Source organism: Oncorhynchus mykiss, chromosome 29 (assembly GCF_057628025.1).
Source record: "Oncorhynchus mykiss isolate SJ-2025 chromosome 29, ASM5762802v1, whole genome shotgun sequence".
Taxonomy (NCBI): Eukaryota; Metazoa; Chordata; class Actinopteri; order Salmoniformes; family Salmonidae; genus Oncorhynchus; species Oncorhynchus mykiss.
In genome coordinates this window covers 19,526,505-19,554,187 of record NC_143050.1, presented here as the reverse complement: position 1 = coordinate 19,554,187, position 27,683 = coordinate 19,526,505, and the positions used below count along the sequence as shown (strand labels likewise).

General features: G+C 41.8%; 1 protein-coding gene across 2 annotated transcripts in view; it reads right to left on the bottom strand.

The window, feature by feature from the left end:
* The window catches only part of LOC110509937 (gamma-aminobutyric acid receptor subunit beta-4), a 48,994-nt gene extending 22,727 nt beyond the window's left edge, over positions 1 to 26,267 (bottom strand). For both annotated transcript variants that reach the window (XM_036967856.2, XM_036967859.2), the window contains exons 1-4: positions 25,122 to 26,267; positions 23,689 to 23,783; positions 5,731 to 5,798; positions 2,990 to 3,210 (exon numbers count right to left, since the gene is read on the bottom strand). In XM_036967856.2, the coding sequence (XP_036823751.1) occupies positions 2,990 to 3,210; positions 5,731 to 5,798; positions 23,689 to 23,783; positions 25,122 to 25,201 (464 nt within the window). In that variant the 5' untranslated portion in view covers positions 25,202 to 26,267. The remainder of the gene's footprint in view (positions 1 to 2,989; positions 3,211 to 5,730; positions 5,799 to 23,688; positions 23,784 to 25,121) is intronic.
* Positions 26,268 to 27,683: the final 1,416 nt, after the last annotated feature.

Below are 27,683 nucleotides of genomic sequence, written 5' to 3'. Positions count from 1 at the left end.
ATTGTGTTTGTTACAGGTTATAGTTCAGAGCAGAAGCTCTGAACTATCCGTTCAGACCCCAGTCCTACCTACCTACCTACCTACCTACCTACCTACCTACCTACCTACCTACCTACCTACCTACCTACCTACCTACCTACCTACCTACCTACCTACCTACCTACCTACCTTCCTACCTACCTTCCTACCTACCTACCTACCTACCTACCTACCTTCCTACCTACCTTCCTACCTACCTTCCTACCTACCTTCCTACCTACCTTCCTACCTACCTTCCTACCTACCTACCTACCTACCTTCCTACCTACCTTCCTACCTACCTTCCTACCTACCTTCCTACCTACCTACCTACCTACCTACCTTCCTACCTACCTTCCTACCTACCTACCTACCTACCTACCTACCTTCCTACCTACCTTCCTACCTACCTTCCTACCTTCCTACCTACCTTCCTACCTACCTTCCTACCTACCTTCCTACCTACCTACCTACCTTCCTACCTACCTACCTACCTTCCTACCTACCTTCCTACCTACCTTCCTACAGGTTATGGAAAATTTGCTCTTTTAGTATTTCTTCAGTAAGTTTCCTCAAGGAGAAAGCCTCCACTTCTATGTCAAAGATAATATAACTAAAACACTATAGCAAATACTATAGTGATGTCTGCCAAAAGACTACAGTAAATCCAATATTATACCCCAGTCCGCAGAAACACTACAGTAAATACTATAGTATAGTACATTCCGCATAAACACTACATTAATTACTACAATATATACTACAATTATTTTACTACTGTATTTATACAATAGTTAACTGTAAATACCACACTATACTACAGTAAATACTACAGCATCCACTACAGTGTTTTTGCTGACTTCAGTAAAGTCTGCAAAAACAAAAAGTGAATACTAGAGTATGTATACCATTGTATGCTATACTATTTGTTCATGTGGGAATGGGGACGACTGCCATATCTTACAGACACTGATAATGCTATCATTATATTTCATATCAATGGGCATGTGCAAAGACCCCCATTCTTGAAAATAACTAAATCCTTTTCCAGAGGCTTATCTAAGATATATTTCATATTCTAGACAATAAGGAAAGCACATGACAAGAGCTAAAAGCCATCTCCACTGATTGTGGAGCGGAATGGTGTAATAGCAGTGGCAAAACATAGTCATGTTGCCATTTCAGCAGCATCTGCGCATTTAGCTGTAAGCTTCCTATAATTAACATTTGCAGCTGAATTAGATTTTTAGCTTTGAAACATTTCAAAATGGGACTGCCCTGTGGAACAAATCAACAAACATCAGCATTACATAACCCAAAGAGCACGGACTCTCTGTCTTGTCCTCCAAGGCCTCCATTCACCAGAGACAAATGATGCACCAGAAATAGAGTTAATGGAAATTAATTGATTTAAAAACCCAAACATGTGCACCATATGTACAGTCAGGTCCATAATTATTGACACCCTTGACAAAGATGTGCAAAAAATATGGTAAAAAATTAAGTATACAATACTGAGCTATATTGTATGCTCAAAAAGGGGGATATTATATTATTTATACTAATACAATTGCTCAGAGAAAGGGATTTTGTTTAACAAGTAATACAACAAAATCTAATAAAAGATAAAGGGAAAAATGATTGCTACCCGTTTTCAGTACTCTAGCGTTCTTCCCTAGCGAGGATAACGACACTGAGCCTTATTTCTAAAATGTGTTAGGAGATGGGAGAACACGTTGGGAGGGATCTTAGACCATTCTGCCGTACAGAATCCTTAATATCCTCCGTCTGCGCTCATGGACTGCCCTCTTCAATTCTAACCACATGTTTTCAATGGGGTTCATGTCCGGAGAATAATATGGCCATTGAAAAATGTTGATTTTGTGTTCAATTAACCCTTTTGATTACAGCTTGGTGTTATTGTCTTGCTGGAAGATCCGCTTGCAGCCAAGTGTCAGGCTCCTTGCAGAGTCAACCAGGTTTTGGGCTAAAATGCCCTGGTATTTGGCAAAGTTAATGATGCCATTGACCTTAACAAGGGATCCAGCACCAGTAGAAAAAAAAAACATCAAAGATCCACCACCATATTTTACCGCAGGTATGATGTACTTTCTGCGTATGCTTCTGTTTTCAACACCTAACCCACCACTGGTGTGCGTGGCCAAAGAGCTACATTTACATTTCATCTGACCATTGCGCCGGTTCCAATCCAAGTGCCAATGGCATTTGCTAAACTCCAGGCAGTGCTATGGTCAGATGACATGAAAAAAAAGAAGCACATGCAAAAAAGTACCTCATACCTACAGTAAGAGAGCAGACAAAGGATATCAAGGATCTGGAAAGATTCTGTACGGCAGAATGGTCTAAGATCCCTCCCAACGTGTTCTCCAATCTCCTAAAACATTTTAGAAAAAGGCTCAGTGTCGTTATCTTCGCAAGGGAAGAACGCTAGAGTACTGAAAACGGGTAGCAATCATTTTCCCCCTTATCCTTTATTAGATTTTGTTGTATTACTTGTTAAACAAAATCCCTTTCTCTGAGCAATTGTATTAGTATAAAATAATATAATATCCCAATTCTTTGAGCATACAATATAGCTCAGTATTTGTATAATTTATTTTATACAGTATTTTTTGCTCATCTTTATGGACCAGACTGTATACAGTATGTCAGGTATCAGCATGTCATGTCATTGTCAAGGCAGGCTATAACTACTTACAATTGAATTCTGGCTTCAGCAATTCAACAAAAATAATAAAGTTAGTTGTGTTTTCATCAGTGATTCTCTAGACTGTTTATTTCTCGGAAGGAAGGAAGGAACGTTAAAAGGCAGGAGGGTCGTGGTACTATTTAAACAGAGATCTATTTCCTCCCATGCCTCACTGTTCCCAAGGTCTCTTCCAGTCCTGTCTTACAGGCCAGGCTTTAACCACTTTAGGTACAGTAGAATTCCAATGAAAGTTAGCTTTACCTGAGTCCATATAACACAGTGCCATCAGGATGCAGTCGAATCATACGGTTCTTTACTGTCACACCATGCAGAAAGGACTTCTTGTCGTTAAGGAAGTAGGTGTCTGGGAGCCACAGCTGGTCCGCCACGCGGTTATCCAGAGTCAGGTTGAGGGGCAGCTCAGCGTATGCCAAACGCTTGTCTCGCCAACTTTGCTGGAAATACATTGTGATGGTATAATCCTGTGAAAAAGGGGAGACAGCAGTGTCAGGTTGAGAAGAACTAGTTGTTATGCATGAACAAAAGCTCCAACTATGCAAAGTACAAGTTACCTCTACTGTACTTGCCCTATCCAACTCCAAGCTCCAACTATGGGAAGTACAAGTTACCTCTACTGTACTTGCCCTATCCAACTCCAAGCTCCAACTATGGGAAGTACAAGTTACCTCTATTGTACTTGCCCTATCCAACTCCAAGCTCCAACTATGGGAAGTACAAGTTACCTCTACTGTACTTGCCCTATCCAACTCCAAGCTCCAACTATGGGAAGTACAAGTTACCTCTATTGTACTTGCCCTATCCAACTCCAAGCTCCAACTATGGGAAGTACAAGTTACCTCTACTGTACTTGCCCTATCCAACTCCAAGCTCCAACTATGGGAAGTACAAGTTACCTCTACTGTACTTGCCCTATCCAACTCCAAGCTCCAACTATGGGAAGTACAAGTTACCTCTATTGTACTTGCCCTATCCAACTCCAAGCTCCAACTATGGGAAGTACAAGTTACCTCTACTGTACTTGCCCTATCCAACTCCAAGCTCCAACTATGGGAAGTACAAGTTACCTCTACTGTACTTGCCCTATCCGACACCATACACATAGTACCATTACATGTATTATCATAATCATTATGTGCACAGAATATCAGAAAGCACTATCAGTGATTTTCTAGGATACAATGGAAGCATAATGAAAGGAAAGACTTACAGGGAAGTGATTTAAAGGCCACGTTAAGATTAATACGTCCTCCGATGACAGTACAGTCCTTCTGAATTCTGCATGATAAATGCTGCCAATTATTCTGGGAACCTCGGTGTCCCGAAATCTCAATATAATTGTCTTAAAATACAAGTGAACCATAATGTACGTCACATATTATAAGCGGACTGAGAGCTAATCTGAGTGGTTATTCAGCTGGACATGACCTACATTCTCTCAGTCTTACCCTATGAAAAGGCTAGTCCATATTCTCCATAAAAATATATATATATTTGCAGCGTCCTGAAAAAACAGAATGAAATGAAATGTTGTTTTTCATTAAATATTTGTTTTTACATGGCTTTTGTCTGATTGCAATTTTTTGGGGTGGAATTTGTTATTCTTTTGCTATGACTATGTTGGCTTGCTGACAAAATACAAAAATGAACAGCTAAAATAGACAAGTTATGGTGTTAGACATAACACACATGTTGAGATTATCAAGAGTTTTCCAAGTTGACACATGTTTTTGATCTGTCTTTGTTCACCAGAAGTTTGTTCAAGCTTTTCAGCTTTGCACTTGATGCTGCCTTCTCAAATGTCCAGGGAAACCAACATAACATACAGCATAAGCTAAAACTCGCTGTGTCTTTCAAAACACAGGAGTACAACATGAATCTCTACAATAACTTCAAGATGAATAAATCAAAGGGCCTCACTTGCATGTGCTTAAAAATAAAGAAAATAGCTAGATACATTAGTGACTACCTCTAAGAAATTAAAGATGATATCTGCTGTCGAAACTGGATGAAAATCCTCTAGTGACCCCAAATAACAATGTTGTAGGGATAACAAACCCAAAACACAACAGCAAAGCCCTTCTGGCTTGTGGGTGGAGTGAACTCTGAGTGTGACTGTGCCACACCAAATACAATTCAATATTGTTTTAAATACAACGGAGAGGAGAGCGACAGAATGATGTCATTGCTGAGACACCAGCCATATTGTCTTCTTTAAGGATGCACAAGACTGTGCCTGATTTCTCACCGCTCTCTAATGAACACAAGTTAACGCGTAATATAATCAAGCAAAACAGATGCACAACATGTCTATGGTTATCTAACGTTGGCAAGGGCAAATATGACTGATTGAAATGGTATTGCGTTGCAAACACTCAAAGACCCTTGAACCCTTTCTTGATATTACTGTAACTCGAGTATGGTCTCTTGCACATTGTTAGATCATCTTTATGTGGTCAGATTATATTATTATATTATTTTGTGAACAATCAAGAAATCAAGAAAGGGTCCAAGGTTAATTTAATTAGTTCAATTTGAGTGTTTGCAACAAAGTACCTGTAAGGTTCAGCTTTTCTTTTCTTAGTCAACCTTGTGTCCTGTTTCTTTGTGTTCTAGAACACAGCCCTGTTTCTTTGTGTTCTAGAACATAGCCCTCTCTTTCATTTTTGTTCATTGATTTCACCTACGTTCACTTCTCACCTGGTCTCATCAGCTCCCTATTTAGTTCAGTTCTTTCTGTTTATATGGTTGTAAAGGTATTGTTTGTTTTTGACTGCCTACCTGTGTTTGACCATTGCCTGCCTGTGACCACGATTCCTGCCTTCTGCAAAGGCCTAATAAACATCTGCCACGCTCTGCGTGTGAATCTACACCTCTTTCTCCCCGAGTATTCATTACAGTATCCTTATAAATATGAATTGACACATTGAGTCGATGTACTGTATAGACTTTGCTACTGTAAGAGAAGGGGTTTTGTAACTCACCATGTTCACTTCTGAGATGGAGTCAATGCTAGCGATGTTGATGCTCATTCCTACGATGACTGGGGCACCTGAGGGAACACAGGAGGCCGTGCAGTCACACACAAACCCACACAGATTATTTACACTGAGCCAGAAATACACTATTGCCCTCTGTTTTAAAAATAACGTAGGAAAACAAATTCTCTTCACATGGTGGGTTATCTCATTGAATTATCACGACATTACTGCATGAACCATGATATAACTCTTTTTTGGGGGGGGGATGCATTATGCATGAAACTAGAACTGGACATTTCTGATGTGGGAGAGAGTATCACTGAATCAAACATTCTCTGAAAACTGTGGGAACAAGCCTCATATGAGCAGGAGTAGGCCATTGATTGTAGCGAGATAGACAAGAGGAGACACAAGAGGAAAGCATGAAGGAAACAGACCAGCATTACTTAAACCTTGAACCCATTTACCTTTCTCATACAGTATGTGCAAAGTGACCAAAAGGGCGGCAGAATAAAGTGGCACAAAAAGACTAAAATGCAGAAGAGGCAAATTAATTGTAACATCCAATTTTGGGGCGGAAAGAGTGTCTCTTTGGGTCACTGTGTTTAAACAGCCATATAAAATCGGACTAAATCTTTCTTTAATCTTCATAAAATTTGAATCTATATGACATTCAGGTACACCATGCTAATTTCACGCTCAATATTCTCGCCCCCCTCAAATCATGTAATCGTATTATCTCATCCTACTGCTTTCTCCTTGCAAGAAACTGAAACATTAAAGTGAAAGGGATGTCAAAGTGTGTTGATATTCAGCAATGTCAAAGAGAATAATTAAAGGAAATGTTCCTTCAGTTTTAGTTACATTCAGATATAACTGGCCTTCAGTATAAAGTGGCCTGGATTCTATAACGGACTGTAGATCTGTGTTGAGTCTGTTAAAATAACTTAAAACGGCAGTATGTGCGTGCACCTGTGGGCTTAGTCATAGTAAATGGGAGGTCAAAAAACAAGGCTTACAATTATCCACATATACTGTATACTCAACTAGTGTGTAAGACTCATTTATTCAATTTGGCCTTTGTCTTAGTAGTGAGGAGTTAGTCAGCCCTGTACAGAGCCTTGCCCCGGGGAGTGCTTTAACCTTCGTTAAAATCAAGGATATTAGAAGAAACAGGTTGAGAGACCTTTGCTCCCATAAGAAATAGCAGTTGTCATTGTGTATTCGTCAAAGCGAATGTTGAATCTTTGGTTTTAAGAAGTGCTGTGCTGAACATGTGACTGCAGGGCGCAAGAAGAGTGTGCATCTTGTGTATAATCTTGTGTTCAATTAATAATTGATTTGAAAATGTGTGCATATTTAACATAAATTCACCTGTCCATATACTGTTTATGCACCATCTAAAAGGTTCATAGGTTGTGTCAAAGAGTGATGCTGAAATAGTGGCATGGTCAATGTGCCACAGGTGGCAGATAGCCTAGCGGTTAAGAGCTTTTGGCCAAAAGGTTGCTGGTTCGAATCCCAGAGCTGACTAGGTGAAAAGTCTGTCAATGTATGCTTAAGCAAGGCACTTCATTTCTCTGGATAAGTGAGTCTGCTAAATGACTAAATTGTACTTTAGGAGCTCTCTGTCTAGAAGATGAGGGCATGTGCAGGCAACTGTTCTGGAAAACTGCAGAAACATACTGACACTAAAAATATATTCTGAATGTCACTTAACTTGTGACTATCTCTGGATAGGAGCATCTGCTTAATCAATGAACATACATGAGGATACAGTTTATCTGCATACAGTAGGTGTAAGTAGGTGTTAGAATGTAGCTAAATCTGTAACCTGACATTAAAATGGATAGGCCTACACATGTAAAAAATGTAAATAAAAAAAACATTTGAAATGTTCTAGAAGTTGGGCTATTTCATACTGTAGGTTTTCACGTTCATGACAACTGCCGATAATTCAACTTTGGAGCTCAAAGCAAGGACACCCCCCTCACCCCAAATGTTCCCTCCTTGATCTGTAAAAAATCCAAAATCTCTGCACAAGGGAAATGTGTCACCCTCAAAATGAATTAATTATCAATTTCCCAATTAGCAGACCACTGAATCATGATGATCAGGTGAAGGAGAAACGAAGTGTAAGCACAAAAATAATGACCGGATGCACACAGAAAAAACTGTAAAAAAAAGGGAGTAACATCCAACCTTTTGTTGCGGGACTTCTCCAAATCTTCCCCTTTTTTCTAGTAGTGGCCAGGGAAGAACCATTCAATGATCTTTGTTATCGTTAGAGCTTCCAAAGTAGCCAATATGGTCCAGTAAATTCATTCTTTGATAAAATAATCTGCACTAATGATTTTTTCCCACAGACCAGTGCTTGGGAGAGTTGCTTGAACAGTGGGCCTTGGGCCTTGTCTACTTCATCAGGTGTGTTTTGCTCACAGAGTCACAGATTTGCTTATGAGAAACAAGCTCCCTGCGGGCTTTTGAAATGGCTGGCTTGCCACCAACAGCAATGTTTTTTTAGTTGCATTAATATTTCAGAGGGGGTTTACACACAACAGGACAAGTGCTGCAATGTTGGGCATTGAACAAAATAATCTCTCAAACTACGCCAGGCAAAGGAGACCCATCCAGCAAAAGGTGTTCCATCTTCCCTCCAGAGAAACAGCACACAGACAAAGAAACAGAGAGGACTGTGGGAAAGATGTGCCTAAGAATATTGCTACTGTAACTGCATCTCAGAATGCCATTCAATTCATTGCCTTTCAATTTGTGCTCATTTTTCAAGGGAGTGAAATGAATCTTGAAAACAGTGATTTTCAGAGTCTGTTAAAAATCCCTTATTGTTGTTTATGTGTACTCTCTTTCCTTCCTTCAAATAATCTGCAGATGACTCCCAGTCCAGCCTACTCACGAACGATCTGACAATTACCATGTTTCTCAAAATACTGGCACTGAAATATTAACCAGCATAGCACTTGACTTGGAGTGCACATCTCTCCTCTTTTTTTGTAATCCTATTTTCTTTCCCCCTCTCCTCCAACTCCAGCTGCCATGACAAGGCAGTCCACATCTCTCTTCAATGCCCTGCAGCTTTGTCATATTCCCTGACCCATCTCTTTCTGAGAAAAAAAAATCTGAAAATGTGGGGCCATTTTCCATTGCGCTTTGTGAAGGCAACCAGTAACAATTTCCCCCAGAGATGTCAAAGTACATTCGTTCGCTGGTTGTAAACAGAAAGCACCCGGATCTCTCTCTCTTACTGCATATGTTGTACCCTGCTTCAATGAAACAGAGGGATCCACTTTGCCACCGTGGCTTTCTCAAAAGAAAAGCACTTACCTGCAGATGCACTTTTGCGAGCTGTAAGGAAATATCGCTTCAGCAACAGCAGCCTGAGAGGCTCAGATATGTCTGCTTTTATCAATTCACGTGTTCTCATTGGAACACATTTCAGAAAATGTGGTATCTGAAAATAGAACAAGCAGGATATTAAATCAGATAATTATGTGTTAGTGTGTGGGTGTGCGCATCCATTTGTGCATGCTTGTGTGTCTGTGTGTGCTAACGTGTGTGTGTGAGTGAGATGGGGATATAGCAATGTCCAGAGCCAAACCCAAACTACTATTAGCAATTATCCCATCAGAGTGTGTCAGCACTTTCCACTGCTTTCCCAATAAGCTGCATCTAAGCCACTGACTGCTGTGACCTGATGCTGCTCGCCGACATCAAACTCTGACCTGATCTCCCAGAGTAGGGACTACTTCCAGCTGAGTCTCATAACTTGCCGGGTATTGTCGTTGCACATTAAAGGAATGTGGAGTATAGAAAAGAGCCTTTAAAAAAAGTCAGGCTTGAATCCAACTCCGCGTCCAGCATCCAGGCACTTTATCTCCTGATCTTTGATTGTCTGCCAGTCTCCTCTCTCCCCTCTGAACTCAGCACATTCCCCCTGCCAAGAAGGGCACAGCCCTCTGAAGAACCAAACTAATTCTACCACTTGGCCAAAGTCTTCATTTAAATCTTGAACAGAAGAAGAATGGATATCCCTATGGCAAGAAGCATAGTAAGTGCACAGCCTGTAACTCAGTTTAAATTCGTCACCCCTGAGGTTAGTATCGATTGGGAAGGCAGACACAGACAACATTCAAATATTTACCAATCCTGTCAGCAACGTTGAAAAAAAGCATATTTCTATAACACATCTGCAGTTCACTAACATACAATGATAAAACAGGAAGAAAATATTAGCACTAAATTCCTGTGTCTGCCACCGAACAGGAATCATCTATGGACAGCACCAGTGAATGAGAAAAACCTGTTTGTTTGTCAATGGAGCTGCTGCATTGTAGACCCCTCCAAGCCATAGCACACAGATTCTTCACACCTCTCTGCCTTTCTCTGTTTGACATTTTGCCTCTACTCTCTCTACTTATGTTGTGCTCTTGGGCTTCTCTGAGCAGATCCACTGCTTCCTCAAAACCTGTTATTTTCCTCAATTTTTACACTCAGCAGCCTGATGGCCCCATCATCTGTGTCCATATTTAAATGCCAAAGGTGAAGCAGGTGGCATCATGGAGTGCCTAGGCTTTATTAACCCTTTACTCTCGTGGGAATTGACCTATATGGATAGGGCTAAATTGAAATGTTTCTTATGGAAGAAATGTGCAAAACATATGCATAACCACGGTAGCAATTGAAAGGAAAGAGTTTGGAGATAATGGGAAAAATATTAGACTAAAGACTCAATCCAAACATTACACTGTTGATTTTATTTGCATTTTACATGTGGGATACATTTTGCCACATTTGTCAATAACAAAATATCAAAAGACTGGATATATTCGGTAACTTGATGAGACTATTCCTGGAAAATATGGGGTAGGTGCCGCATAAGACAAATAAAATGGATTGTGGCCACACAGTTTCTAAGTAATTGCAATGCACTTTTATGACTAAAAGAAGAGTTTTCAACTATAAAGTGTTTTTTTGAGCTTTCCTAACTGTGCTGTTGAGAAACTAGAGCAAGCACACGTATAGTTGTTTAATTTGGAACACAACCCTGCATCCCCGCCATCACATAATTACTGTTGTTGTTTACGCAATCCAAAAACGGTCCATTATAAATCGCAATCTGGGTCAGGTGGGCATGATTTGAAAGCTTGTTCTATTGCCAACATGACGAGCTAAGTCACTTTAATAACTCTACCTACTGTCACGCCCTGACCTTAGTTATCTTTGTTTTCTTTACTATTTTGGTTAGGTCAGGGTGTGATGAGAGTGGTATGTGTTTTTTTGTTTGTCTAGGGTTTTTTCCATATCTATGGGGTTTTGGTATTGTCTAGGTAAATGTAGGTCTATGGTGGCCTGAATTGGTTCCCAATCAGAGACAGCTGTTTATCGTTGTCTCTGATTTGGGATCCTATTTTTTCCATCTTTAAAAAAAAACTGCATTGTTGGTTAGAGGCTCGTAAGTAAGCATTTCACTGTAAGGTTGTGTTCGGCGCATGTGACTAACAATATTTGATTTGAAGTTATAAAATATGATCTTACAGTGTTAGTCTTTCACAGGGCAATAGATCATAGTTTTGGTGCCCATAGATATGAATGCATTCAGGTCCGTGTACAACGGAAAATTTGCTTCAGTCTCATTCTGTTCAGAACAACCTAGACTATGACGCCATGTCATCTTGTAACTAAACTGTACATCAACAATAGTGATCAATAATGTTTGACACTGTATATGACATGAGTTTCATGATTTGGAAATGTGAAGTGCACATTTGGACTCACGGGAGGGATGGGGGCAACTTCTTGTCGTGCGCGGTGCTCAAGTTCAGAACAGCTGTCAGTCAAAACCCATTCAGAGCTGTGAAGCGCAGAGCCAGAGCTCTGACATCATGTATAGGATGATACTGTACAGCCACGACGTTCCAATTTAGGATATTATCAGTGCCCAAATCTAACATTTTCAACCTGCATATGGGTAGAAGTGTAAAAGGTTGAACAGAGGGCTCCGTCCCTGGAATACCTCAGGTGGATGGGGCCGTTTAGACTGGCTCCCTCTTCAGGGCCAACAATCCCTTCTCAGTATGTTTTTATCCCTGATGTGGCAGTGTTTTCTGTCATACAGGTAAAGACGATAATAATGATCTCAAATTGCATAACAGTAGGAGGATGGGGACGGAGAAGGAATCCCTTTCAATAGGTACAGTATATCTGCATGTGAGAAAAAGTGATGATTTTGCAGTAGCTCAGGTAAGATTTATGATCCTAATTATCTAAGTAGGGCTGGGGCCAGTGGTGAAGCTGGAATGCATGTTGGTGATAAGAAATTAGAACGTCAGGACCTAAACGCGTCAGTACAAAGCCCACACCTCCCACTACGCCCTGAATACGCTCACAACGTTAATTTGCTTTGACTCCATTTGTAGGTCGATATGTGCATTTGCGGGGCACAACAAAAAAGAAACCAAGCCAAGCTTCAAGCAGTACTGCTCCCTAAATTCCCTTTCTCCTCTGAGTCTCACTCACTCAATTGCATTCTGACCGCTCCCTCTACAACAAGTGCGCACACAAGCTCCCATTAGGCCTACAGAAATAAATGCCTATACAAACATATCTGACTGATGGGATACACAAGCTCCCATTAGGCCTACAGAAATAAATGCTTATACAAACATATCTGACTGATGGGATACACAAGCTCCCATTAGGCCTACAGAAATAAATGCTTATACAAACATATCTGACTGATGGGATACACAAGCTCCCATTAGGCCTACATAAATAAATGCTTATACAAACATCTGACTGATGGGATACACAAGCTCCCATTAGGCCTACAGAAATAAATGCTTATACAAACATACAAACAAAGGAATTATTATTGAAGGAATTATTGGATCCCGTCTATTTTCCGCTAAGGCTACTTTGCGAACTGCTAGTGCCATTTAGAATTGGTTAGCCTAGGGCTAGGCTATAACCCTCCTAAACATAGACACTAGCAGTTCGCAAACTTCACTGAATATATAAAAAAACATTAGTTTGATAAAGACAAAGAGCTTATTTTCATCAGAATCATGAAGCCTAGGCCTAGTCACCAAACAGATGTGGTGGCCATAACTCATCATCATGCAGTGTCCAATGTGGAATTGTCTAAATGGAATAGGCAGAATAAACTAAATGAAACGTCTGTATGGGAAAATAACATTGGAAAAATGGTCTTTCAACTCGACAAATTGAGCCACGTTTCAAATGATCACTCTTTGGGAATAACTGTTCCAGACTCGTGAGGTGCGCATCACTCGCCACTAGCAACGTTGAAATATGCTGTTATATTTTATTCTGTTATATTACATCACGTTTTTTAATACAAAAATAGGACTGTCTTGACTGCGATAGGGGCTCAGGAAATAAGAGCGTCTTGTCTGCAAAATGAACAATACAAGGCTATGCCATTGCACAGACATAGCAAGATCCACTGCCTGTTTGAAGACTGTGTTCCATAATATCACCAATTGATATTACAGTTTCAATGAATCAATCTTAAATTACACTAATTTTTTATTGAGTGAATATACTGTATATGGGGCAATTTAGCAATTAGGATTTGTTATCTGTAATGGTTATGATAAATTAGGCATTGTCGCGCACCGTTGGCATATAGATAAATGTACAAAATAATTTCTGGCCTTGTGTGCAATAATGATTGTGGCAAAACCATAAATATAAATGCCGTGTGAAGAAACAGTGTAGAATTGAAAGAAATTGTTAAAAATATATAAATAATTAGTGGGGGGGGGATTTTTTTTTTGCCACCCCCACTTTCAGAGAGCCCATGGGTACATACACATACAGTACACATACAGTACACATACAGTACACACCATGAAGTGCCTTCTACTGGATTCTACCTTTCTACCATCTGTTTTGCTGTTGATCACCAGAAAATGCCTTACAAGGAATACCACTTTACATAGGGCATCACTTTGAAAGGTGTCATCTCACTGCTATTTGTCAGGTGGTGTCTGCAGTAGTAGTCTTTCTAGATGATCAGGATGTTGATGTTGTTGCACTTTGGCTTTGTGCCCATTTCATGTTACTCTGGTGTAATTGCATTACTTGTGAGGTTTGTGTCGATCATGTTATTCCATGAATGCAGTCAATTGAACACTGAAAACACATTTGCTGGATAACGCCATTGCACAAAAAATACCACTCTGCCTCTGATATAAAAACGAATAATTGACTCATTGCTTAGCAACAGAGGGTTCCATGGCAACTGCGAAGCATTCTCACTATAACATTACAAGGGAAGCACGGTGCTTTACATACATTGTGTTGAATTTGCACTCACTTTTGTGTTCAATGGCCACTGCTGTCATAAAAGCTCCTTCTTGAGACAATAAACCAATAAACCTGCATGCTGTGTTGCCATGCAATGCTTTTTATGCATCAAATGTATGACTTTATAGTTGTGTGCCAACATGCTTACCAGTGGAGGCTGCTGAGGGGAGGAATGGCTCATAATAATGGCTGGAATGGAGTCAATGGAAAGGTATCAGCCACATGGAAACCACGTGTTTGATGAGTTTGATGCCATTCTATTCACTCCATTCCAGCCATTATTATCAGCCGTCCTCCCCTCAGCAGCCTCCACTGATGCATACTCTTCCCGAGACATAGGCCAAGGGATTGAGTATCCATCATACCTGATATTTGTCATCATCAATAGATTTCATTTCCAACATGTGTAGCTGGAAGCTATGAGTCATAATTAAGCTTTAATAGTCAACAGAAACAGCCCTGTGGAGACGAACAACGGAATCGTATATAATTAGTCCACATCGTCTTTTTTCATTGTGGTTATTATCAGGATACATTGGTTAATATTATTAGTGGTAGCAGTAGTGACAGTCGATGCAGTAGTGAAAGCAGAGGTATATTGGTATTGACACTTGTGCTACATAAGTGGAGTTCTCAATGTATTCCTATTTACACGCTGGTATACATGTCTTCAAATGACTCTCCCTCATACAATGTTCATTGCTTTCCTCTACCACTTATGGTAACAGAACCGCCATCACCAACACACCTGTCATTGAGAAGCCCCTGATCTGCAAGCTACAGGTGTAGGATCTTAATTAGATTACCCTGTTGTTTCAGGAAATGTTCTGCATGGCAGGAAATGCAAACTTGTAGTGCTTTCGAGGTTTCCAAAAGCTTACAAATTTCAGACTTGATTTGCCTAAAAACCAGAAATGTATCGACCTCTACAAAAATGTACATCAATAATAATCCACACAATAATTCACATTTCCTGTTGCTGCAGGATTATTTTCCTGCTGTGTGAAACAGGCCAAATTAAGATCCTGCATCTGTACTTTAATCTGGGTCTGGGAAAGCAGACCAATGACTGCATTAGTAAACCAAAATATTACATTGTCTCATCAGAGCCACAGAGATCAGACATACAATTAACATAACTAATGCTAATGAAATAGCCTTCTGAGTTGACATGATTGTGGATGGATGAAGGGAGATCATTCCTCTAGTTATATAGTGACATCAGACATAGAGGGCACAGTGAAGACAGAGTACATGAGAGAGAGAGAGAGAGAGAGAGAGAGAGAGAGAGAGAGAGAAAGAGACAGAGCATGCAGAAGGACACCGACCCCATCCAACAAAACTATCCAATGACTCCAGAAAGCTGAGTTTCAGTAATGAGATGGGCTTTTAAACATGCTTCCTGGCATTGGGGCTGGTGGCATCAATCTCTGGGTGCCGTAAATGACATTTCTTTCCTTGTTTATCTATCTACACAATTGGATAGCTGCATCCCACCCTTGGCCGGTCCCTCCCGGCCCGCTCAAGTACACATCTCCCATCAATCACTGGGGGCATGAGGAGGGGAGTCGAAAAGGGGAAAAATGCCCTGCGTGCAAGATGCCTTGACAGTGTGCGACTTTTGGTTTCTGTACTTCGCAGTCCGCTGGGATGCATTTGGGTGTAATTTCCATCAGCGCTTTTTTTCTCTCTCCAGTTCAAAGTTGCTGAATTTGAAGATGAAGCAACTCTCATCGCCTGCATGCCATCCCTCACACCCAATTTAGATTGGAGCATCATGGGAAAATCTGTATAAAACATTTAAGGGCTGTTGCCGATATATGAAGTTTGTACGGATGGGCTCATATGCATTAAATACAAGTCATGTTTATAATGGACACACTGCAAAGTATGGGAATCACTCTCTGTACACACTATATGTAAAGAGTAAATGTTCTGTGTGAGCCATTCTGCTTTCATAAACAGACTTGAGGGGGAGTGTTTTATTGGATACTGTTACAGATAATATAGCAAAGAAGATGAACAGCAGCTATTATGATAGCTAGGCCTCACCTTCTCAGATGGAAGACACGATTGAATCTCAACAACAACTTTTGCATTAGGTCAGTGAGATGTACATAAATACTGTACTGTACTGAGCATCAATGTCACTGCAATGACTGTGCTGTTTCATTACTACATTTACTGCTCTGCCATTACAAATGAGATCAGGCTGCAGCTGGGACTCATTTGGGCTCAATGGGGAATGAGATCAGGCTGCAGCTGGGACTCATTTGGGCTCAATGGGGAATGAGATCAGTAAAAAGAGGGTTGCGTGTGGAGGAGGGGGACTGACTGGTGGCCGTCTCTGATGCCATGGCCGAGGGGTGAACTGACACTGAGAGTGTTAGAGTGTTGGAGTGTGTGCCTGGGTCACCCATAGTGGGAGCCCAGGTGCTTATAGTTACGGCTGAATGATGCATCTCAGACTCCTACTCCACATGGCTGGAGGCCCTCACTGCGCTCCACACTGTACAGGATCCTGGAACTGGTCCTTGGACTGGAACCAATAACACTAATGTCCAGGAGCTTTACAGTAGACTGAGACCAACCCACAGGCAGGAGCTTTACAGTAGACTGAGACCAACCCCCAATTCAGGAGCTTTATAGTAGACTGAGACCAACCCCACAGGACAGGAGCTTTACAGTAAACTGTGACCAACCCCCAGGACAGGAGCTTTACAGTAGACTGAGACCAACCCCCAGGACATGAGCTTTACAGTAGACTGGGACCAACCCCCAATTCAGGAGCTTTACAGTAGACTGGGACCACCCCCCAGGACAGGAGCTTTACAATGACTGGGACCAACCCCCAATTCAGGAGCTTTACAGGGACTGGGACCAATCCCCAATTCAGGAGCTTTACAGTAGACTGGGACCACCCCCCAGGACAGGAGATTTACAGTAGACTGGGACCAACCCCCAATTCAGGAGCTTTACAGTAGATTGGGACTACCCACCAGGACATGAGCTTTACAGTAGACTGCACCCACCCCCCAGGACAGGAGCTTTACAGTAGACTTAAACCAACCCCCAGGACAGGAGCTTTACAGTAGACTGGAACCAACCCCCAGGACAGGAGCTTTACAGTAGACTTTAACCAACCCCCAGGACAGGAGCTTTACAGTAGACTGGAACCACCCCCCTGGACAGGAGCTTTACAGTAGACTGCGCCCACACCCCAGGACAGGAGCTTTACAGTAGACTGAGACCAACCCCCAGGACAGAAGCTTTACAGTAGACTGCGACCACCCCCCAGGACAGGAGCTTTACAGTAGACTGCGACCACACCCCAGGACAGGAGCTTTACAGTAGACTTAGACCAACCCCCAGTACAGGAGCTTTACAGTAGACTGAGACCACCCCCCAGGACAGGAGCTTTATAGTAGACTGAGACCAACCCCCAGTACAGGAGCTTTACAGTAGACTTAGACCAACCCCCAGTACATGCTTAGGGGAGTCATCAAAGAAGGTTTGTTACATGGCAGCTTGTGAATCTGGCTCCACAGGAAGGCCAGCCGGGCAACAGAGGCACCTACACAGGAAGAGAGCGTGTCATCCCCACAACCTTTCAGTTGTAGGGACGAAAACTAAGGATGGGCATGCTGACAAATACGACATAGTAACCCCCTTGGGCCTGTACTGAACTTCCACTAAATATCAGAGTCTTTCATGCCATATTGTCATTGTTTGTCTAAAGACAATGCTACTCCATTTTATATAACTTTCATTCCAATGTCTGCTCTCATATATGAAGGCACACACACACACACACACACACACACACACACACACACACACACACACACACACACACACACACACACACACACAGGGATGCCTAGCTCTGGGCCCAGGGGTGAGAGGGGCATGTTCACAGCACCAGTGATATGTCACCTCCATTTCAAGCTTTGTTAGCGGTGGAAGCCTAGACGAGCGGTGATGACAGCTAGATTTAAAGTACGTTCTCTTGGGGGAGGGGTGTGGGACGAAGGGGACTGCTAAGCTGGGCACTCTCGCCGCTTGGCACTGACTCGGCCGGGGCTTTGCTTTTTGTTTTGCAACTCTTGTGAGAGATCATTACACTGAATTCCCATCTGTAAGACCCAGAACACTGCACACCTACCAAAATCAATGACGGTAGGAGAGACAAGAGAGACACAGGCAGAGGCAAAGCCATGCTCCGGTCTCCCCGTCCCCCATCCACAGCCAAGCACCAACACGGCCCACAGACAGGAGAGAGCAGCAGCTAGGACATCCAACAGCATCATTACACAGCTGTAGAGAACAAACTAGCAGTCTAAACAGAGATTCGCAACAGAAAGAGATAACACAACATGAGAGAGAGAATTTATCTCAAAGCAACCCATAAATTCCATGTGTGGCAGCATAGCATCATGGTCTTTAACAAAATCAAGTATTCACTGAGAGGTCAACTAGCATTTAGCAAAGTGATAAAGAAAATGACTTCTTGGAAGTACAGGACCCAGAAGCCCTGGGTCAGTGTTGTTCTGTGGCCTGGCCGCCCCTGTCTGTGGGTAGGGCTGTTAAGTCACACCTCTAATGAGTTCCGCTCCCCTCAGGCTGCCATTTGTCTGAGACACGCAGGTCCATTCCACTTATATATAGGTCCTGCAATGGAAATGGACACATAAATCAAATGCGTATGGCCCACCTTGTTTAAGTTCTTCATTCAACCTTGAGATAATAGTACACAGTTATCTACAGTATATGGAAGCATGAAGTATAGTACGACAACACATTTCTATAAACACACACATATTACTACAACAGACTAAGCTGTTCAACAACCTCCCGCTAAACCCTGCAGAAGAATCCAGTTGTCAAAACATGCTACGGTAGAGAAATACCATATCCATTCCTATACACAGTTACACAGAAGGCTGTCTACATATAATGATATTGAAGATGGACATGTAAACAGAGTGAGATACAAAAATGCCTATAAATGACTCTACAAAGCTTTTAAAAGTAACTGCCAATGGCGCTCAAATGGTAGAGGATGTAGCTAACAGAGAGAAAAACACTTACTGGTACATTTACAGACCACTGGTTTTTATTAGATTTCACACAGTCCGTTGAGGCCACTTAAAACTCCCAATGGTGAGCAGCTCAAAGATAATGTAATTAGCGGTTTTCAGTTCATGGTGTCATTTCTATGGGCTCTCCCTATTTAACCAGCACTTATTTCCTGATATCACCACCTGACCACTGTGATCACATGATGGTTTGGCAGACTGGACAACCTTGTTTGGAATTTTTTTAAGACAAAATGATTGTAATGAACTAATAAGCGGTCATCATGTTATTATTGACTATGAGACAATGTCAAGCTTCGAATTTGGATGGATTTTGAATGATTATTTTGTTTTTTTGTCCTGTTCTCAATGAAGATCACAACATTTAAAAAAATACTACAGGCCTAATGGTTTGTCAGAAGTCATTGCATTGCGTGTCTTATCATAACATATTTTAAAACCACCAAAATACAATATGCACTGTACTTCAGCAGCTACAGTAGCATTCTATCCCCCTGGTTAAGGTGGACTGAAAAGTGAGATATAGCCATCTGGGATGTACACTTTAGATTCTAATCTTGGTGGTAGCCGACTAGGAAGGAGATCCCCGTACAAAATTATCCTCTGATGCAAAGTGATAGGCAGCCTCTCATTCAGTCAGAGCTTGCTTGTGTGTGTGTACGTGAGTGTGCGTGTGTGCGTGTGTGTATATGCGTGTGTCTGTATGTGTCTGTGTGCATGTGTGCATATGTGTATGCATGTGTGTGCTTCCCTGTATGAGTGACGTGTGTGTGACGGAGAGAGTGGTCAGGATTGTGTATGAGGGAGTGTGTATGCATGCATGTATTTATGTGAGAGAGGGAACGAGATGGTATGGTGACTAAGATGGGGATGAAAAGGGTTAGAATCAGACTGTTAGTTCTGTGTGTGTGTGTGTGTGAGAGAGAGAGAGAGAGAGAGAGAGAGAGAGAGAGAGAGAGAGAGAGAGAGAGAGAGAGAGAGAGAGAGAGAGAGAGAGAGAGAGAGAGAGAGAGAGAGAGAGAGAGAGAGAGAGAGAGAGAGAGAGAGAGAGAAAGGGAGAAAGAGAGAAAGAGAGAGAAAAAGGGAGAGAGAAAAAGGGAGAGAGAAAGAGAGAGAGAGAGAGAGAGAGAGAGAGGGAGAGAGAGAGAAAAAAGGGGAGAGAGAGAGAGAAAGAGAGAAAAGATAGAGAGAGAGGGGAGAGAGAAAAAGGGAAAAAGAGAGAGAGAAAAAGGGAAAAAGAGAGAGAGAGAGAGAGAGCGTGCCTGCATTTATGTGGGAGGGGCTTTAGTACTGTCCACATGCTCCCAGCGCTGTGACTTCCCTACAGTGACAGAGGGATGGTGACGTGTCCTCACATCGTTGAAATTAAAACATTTTAAAGTGCAACACATTAGTCACTGTGGAAACCACACCACACCTTTCTCACAGACCCTATTTTCAAACCACAAAACTAAAGGGGTGAAAATCCCACTTTGTGTATCCTGGCCTTGGGTGTGACATGTTGGGTATCCAGGCAACTGCTTCCCTTTTCAGTTTTACTAATTAAACTTTGGGATGTGTTCTGTATGAGATGACCTTAAATGGTCTCTGTCATCATGAGACCGCCCGTGTGTGGGGTCACATGGGGCTGTCTTTGTTGAAAGGCCTGGCTCCAAATGAGAAACCACAATCTCATAAAAATCAAGGTTGTTGAAAGCTGACATGATAATAGAGGTTGTAAATCAAGCCTTTATAGAAGGTAATCACTTTAGTGGCAGCATCGCTGAGACAATAGCTGATTCCATTTCATTTTTATGGTGGGAATTTTATATAAATCCATACAATATCTGTCCATAAGTGCATAAAAACATGTGTTCAATTAGAGATGGCAGTGTACTTTATGATTTAAGAGATTCTAGTCTAAATGTAAAACAGCAGTTGACAATGGCCTACATTTGCATATTGACTACACAACAGCATTTACGGTTGAGTGAAAACAAATAGCCCATGGACTTGGTAGCATTTTAAAAAGGCAATGAAGAGGCTTGAAACAACACAAATGAACAACATTTCTAAAATGCACTTCACTTTCTACTCTAAGAAGGGACAGAGACAAGAGATGATTACCATCATAAACTCTCTCCCTGTCGCTTTATTTCATTTCCTTCTCTAAATATTTATTCCTATTGTCAAGTAATATTAGTCAAAGCCAAATCAAGAAAAACGTATAGAAATATAGCAATACAATGAATTGAATGCCATCTATAAACCAACCGCTGACCTTAATCACCATGGCCATCATCATCATCATCATCATCATCATCATCATCATCATCATCATCATCATCATCAAGCACTTTGATGGATTATTTTCCTGTGCTGTTAGTCTGTCTAGTTACCTCAATGCATAATCAGATTCAACAGAGCACCAGGGTGGTTGGCATTCTGCTTAACAAAGGCTCTTTCTCAGTCAGACAGTACACGACATCCATGGGCTATTTGTTGAGAAGTAAGAGCCAAAGCCAATCATCTACACAAAAAAATAAAGGAGTACAATTGTTTTATTTATTTAACTAGGCAAGTCGGTTAAGAACAAATTATTATTTGCAATGACGACCTTCTAGGCTGTGTCATAATACTATCTTAGCATACTGTGGTCTCACCATTTTGCTTACCTTGCTTATCGTACTCTGGCCAGTATGTAAATAAACTGCAAAATTGGACCCAGATACGGGTAGAGAAAAGTCACAGTAGCCCTTCACCCCTTCAGTTGTCATTCAAGCTACAACGTAAAGGTTTACTAGTTTGTCCTTAAACAAAAGCACAGAGAATGAAATCCCATTGATATGATCCCCCTGAGTGGTGGAGGGAGGTGGTTGTTGGGGTGGTGGTGGGGGGATAGTGTGTGAAAGCCTGGCGTTGGGTTGTGTTGACCATTTTAGGGCTCTGTCAGTTGAATTCCAGTTTGGCTCAGAGATCAATGAAGAGGAGAGAGGACAGGGGGCTGTGTGGAGTGAGTGCCGCCTGGGCTTTTCATGCGGAGCTACCAGAGTTAAGGCCACCACACATCAACTGGTTCCCACGGCAGCACCCTGGGCAACCGTTTAAACTACAGGCTCTATCTTCAACAAGGATAGTGTTCTAAACCAATTTCCTCTATTCTGGTTTGGGCTGGGAGTTCTCTGTTCTGGTTCGGACTGGGAGTTCTCTATTCTGGTTCGGACTGGGAGTTCTCTATTCTGGTTTGGGCTGGGAGTTCTCTGTTCTGGTTCGGACTGGGAGTTCTCTGTTCTGGTTCGGACTGGGAGTTCTCTATTCTGGTTCAGACAGCACAATAGCCACACTGTCAGACTCCAGCATGGGGCACCAGTTAAAAGGCAGGCCAAGTTCTTTTGGCTCTCCGGAGCTGAAGTTGATCAGCAGTTGTGTCAGGAGAGAAGTGGCTGACTGATGATGGAGTTATCAGGATGTGATGGACTACAGCTCCCTGGCCTGAGGCAGCCGTGGCTGGAGGAAGAGGCGCTGCCACTGCCTGCCCGGGACACTCAGACTAACAACTTAGTGTGCTGCAGTGTGGAGGAGCAATAGGAACTGACTAGGGCTGCAACGCAGGGACAGAGCTGGATGAGAAAAAAGCTTCCTGCACTTTTATTTTTGTTTTTATGGTGATCTCAAGTGTAGACCATTAAGCAAAGCATCATTCAAAGGTTCTGCTCCCACTAATGACCAGCAGGCTAAAGAGAGAGAGACTGAGAGGAGCGAGAGAGAAAGAGGAGAGACTGAGAGAGAGAGGGATAGACTGAGAGAGAAGAGAGAGAGGGAGAGAGACAGAGAGAGACAGAGAGAGAGGGAGAGAGGAGAGAGACAGAGAGAGTAAAGCCCTTAAACTGAAATTAATTGAGAGAAGAGAGAAGCAGAGAGAGAGAGAGAGAGAGAGAGAGAGAGAGAGAGAGAGAGAGAGAGAGAGAGAGAGTGAAAGAGAATGAGAGAGAGAGAGACAGTGGGAGCGAGCGAGTAAGAGAGGGAGCGAGAGAGTGAGAGTGTGTGTGAGAGAGAGAGAGAGAGAGAGAGAGAGAGAGAGAGAGAGAGAGAGACACGTGTTTCAACCCATTATGTTGTTCTCTATGGTTATAACAGTATACTAGACCCTACTATTAATTGCTCTTGGCACAAGCTGCATCAAAGCCTCTTTCTGAAGTTTGTTGTCATTTTCTATTCCAAAGACTTTGTGTACATGGGCAAGCCTTGGTTCACAATCCTTCAATATAGCTCCATGCCAAGAAACATAGTGTTAGACTGGTTCTCTATGCGTGTGCCCCACTTCTAGAGAAGTATCCATCTTCCACATGTGGTGATGAATAGATGCATAGCAATGAGATGGATGCAGTCACCTCAAAGCATCTGCCTTTGCTGTTCCAAAGGCTAACATTTCAACTGGATTCAGGAAAATAATGACCAATAGCCTACATCGTTGATGATGGGGGAGTGGGGTTTCAGTTTCAAGCACAGCGCAGGTACAGTATATCGCACATACCTCCAAAATCAGGCCTTAGACGGATGTCATACCCCTTCAGCAACTTGTCCACTGTGGCCTTGGCCACAGATATTCCAGTTTGTCCAGTGGAGGTGCTGAGGAAAGACATCACAGTTTTAAGACCCTGTCAGGAGCCTTGAGTGGAAATTCAACTTGAAGCTCAGTTAGCCAGTTTCAAAATACACTTGCAGCCTTCAACGTGCTCAATATTCAATACCAAACCTAAAAGATGATTTCAACATTTCTAATTGGTAAGCCTGTTGTCTTGAAGGGATCTGAATTAGGCGACACCTAGCATGCTAAAGATTCCACTCTTATTCACCTCTATCCTATCTAAATGCATGGCAGTGTCAGTAGGACCATGAGAAAACAGAAGTATTTTGAGATAATAGCTCTAATTAAACGAAAGGCCTGATATGTTAGTTGTTAGCACTGAATAACAATGTAATTAACCACATGATTCATGAGGCAATAACAAGTATGAAATCAAAGAGCAGATTTGTCGATGCTTGTATGCGCGTGTGAAGTGTAATTAATGCGAACTTCCCGTATATTTCCTGTCATGAAAGGCCTCTATGAAATCGAAATGGCAAAATGGAAGATCCAGTTTGGGGCCCACTCTACTTGATTAGCGGGAGAATGTTATCAGTCTCTTTAAAAAAAATAATGCATTGTAGCCCAGCTGGGAATATACCATGGTAACGTGGTGAATATAGACCTTATTTTTTTATCGGCCTACATGTATGTCTTCATTTACACTGAACATGACAAAGCCTATATTGGTCAAGAAATCGTCCATCTATAGCTAAGCCTACTTCACCATCTCCCATAGGGCGGTTACAGGTGCTCAAAATACGCAATATTGAAGGACTGAAGAGTAGTGTGAATATTGAATTTAAAAGGTTTCATCTCATTTAAAAACACCTTATGTGTTGGAGTAATGATGACCTACTTTAAAAGAGTGACAGGCGTTTTGGTTTGATTTTCTCCTGCTGATCAATTATGAATCGGTAGTAGGCCTATACAGTCTATAGTTAATATTCATGTCTTAAATGAAGGTAAGGACGTGGCTTACATTCCTCTGGCAACATCCACAGCTAGTCATGCTGATTGATCAATGATATGGCTAATTTAATAGATCCAGCCGTAATACTGCCTAATTATCGGGTATGTTCAGTATGACTATCTATTTAATAGGATTGATACTCGCCCCAGCCAATTAGCCGCTATTTACAATTTGGATCAAGGAGTGCATTTTACAATAGACAGCATGCACGCGCACCTCTTGCTCCCACACACAAGCGCGTGCGCCGCAGAAAAGGATTTCGTATAAGTGCAATATGAGTAATGTCGCCTTAATGTCGGTGCCTAGAAAAACAGCTTCATGATAAGGCTTTGCTCTTATGGAAATACATCTTAGAATGCTCTCTTACCTTTGAGCAAAGCAAACGAAGGACAGAGCCGCCAAAGCAGAGAAAATTCCACATAATTTATCTTCTTGAGGACCCAACATTTCCACAAATCCTTATATAGTTTCAATAATCCAACCGCCTGTGGTCCAAAGAAAATTGTGAAAATAAAGTTTTAAAAAAGCAATTCAAATAAATTGCTGAAAAAATATATATGATACATTTGGTCATGTAATGGCTTTATAAAAAAACATGCGTGTGTTTAAACCTCGTAATTGGTCCCAGCTGTTTTCCAAGCTATGGAAATCCGTGCAGGTCACAGACCCCCTCAACCAACACCAGAAGATCCGACATCTTGCTCAAAACTGCCTACAGAAGACTTTCAAAAAGTGATAACAAATCGTCTTCCTTAAAAAGTAAAAAGTCCGGCAAAAATGAGAGACGATTTATAAATTACAGCAGCGCCTTGTTGATTAAATTGGCAGTTGCAATTTCCCAGTCCAAACCAGCGGAATAAACATGGTCCCAGCGTTGCTCCGGCTCTATAGATTGTTCCACAATGTAGGCTATGATGTGTTTAAGGATTTGTTTTAGCTGTAAACGTTGGGGGGTGAGGGGCAGCGGAGGGTAAAAAAATGACAAATGAAATCTTCATTCCCTTTTTGTTGATGATGATGTAGAGTTGCTTCTCTCAACTCAAAGTCACTGAAGAAGAAACAAATGCACTGGGCAATATCTAATGCAGACGTCAGAGCAGGCTATATCACCCCTCTGGTGAAAAAAATTAGATCCAGAGAAATATGGATGACCCGTCATATATATCGGCCAATGCATGTATCACAACATCGGATTTAATGTCAAATAGGATAACCTATTGAAAAGCCCAGTCATCTCCGTTCTCCAACCTTATCTCTCGATTGAATACCTTAACATGTTTCGCTCATCTTCTCCTCGAAGCGCTGAGCAAATAATGACACAGATCGAGAAACACCCACAAGAGCATTGTTGGTGAAAACAAGTGTTGAAATTCCCTTGTAGCCTACACTATTTCGTGGGAAATAAGTTCTTCCTAGTGCATTGTATAAAATCCTCATGTTTAATGAAATAAAACAAATCTGAAATCGAAGGAGAAATTTCAGCAGCAGCCTACCCACTGAATCGCCAATGAATGAAGAGATATGATGCCCATATGATTATATTCCCCCTGCAACCCATTAGAATGCTGCGAGTGTGTCCCGATGCGTTTTCATGCATTTATACCACTTTACCACATATTTGAACACACAGCAACACTCATAGGCTACTCACTGAAGGAAACACACACACATACACACTCGTGCAGCCCCTTGAGCATCAATACTTTTAATAGCATGAAACAATTGTATAAAGTATTTATTTGAATGATAATCATATCATTACTCGTACGCACATCACATGCTACAATCAGACAATATGTATTTTATACAGAAGAGTAGGCTTTCTGCAGGGATCGTATGTGCTGTCCAGTTGCTAAGCAACCCAGCAACCACTGATGCAGTTGTGGTGTTTTGAAGGCTATGTGCAAAGGCTCATTCAAAGGACCTCTGCCACTACCGTGTGGTCTCTGGGACAGAGAGGGTGACTTTGACTGATGTATAGGCCCCTGTGTGAACCATACTTCCAAATGTTAACACATTTCTGAACTAACAATTAGGGTTCAGTGATGTGATGGGTCAGGAATACCTTGTGAATTATATTTTCATTTAATTACATCTTGTTCTCTTTGTCAGTGTTTTAACAGAGACAAACTTGTTTTCCCTCTGCACAGTAATTCACCTATTTGGCCTCCCCTGCATTTCAGAGATGACTAAACTCGCTGCGATGGCTACAGTTTCAGTCACCTTTCTGTCTCAGCTTGTTTTCAAACCTCACCACACTTTTGTGTTTTGTCAGTGTTTTAACAGAGACAAACGTGTTATTTGATTGCACAATAATGAAACTAGTTGGCCTCCCCTGTTATGGCTACCAAACAGTTTGTAACTCCCCATCTCACCTCATCATCATGACAGTAACATGGTGTAATACATGGGGGGAGCTTTGAAATAGAACAAAAATAATAGAACAAACTTATGTGCACACCAAGTAGGACAAGAGTTCGTATTGAAGATCTGTGCTAGCGAGACACTCTGTCAGTGGTGATGGATGGATGTTGAGATCAAACCAGCAACTATTGGGCTTTCTCGGCATCATCAACTTGATTGGTGATGATCAAGTACAAATGTTAAAACAACTAAATAATATTAGTGGACAGCACAGGAGGCTGGTGGCACCTTCATTGGTGAGAACGAGCTCGTGCTAATGACTGGAGCAGAATGGGTGGAAGGGTATCAAATACATCAAACACATGGTTTGATGCCATTCCATTCCTTCCGTTCCGGACATTATTATGAGCCGTCCTCCCCTCAGCAGCCTCCTGTGGTGAACTGCGCATTGTCAGATGTGTCAATAGCTGACGCAAATCTTAATTAACAGCAAGCCTTTATACACTTAGGCCACCTTAATCCATGGCAATACATCTGGAAACATTTCAGTAACTTTTCATTTCAG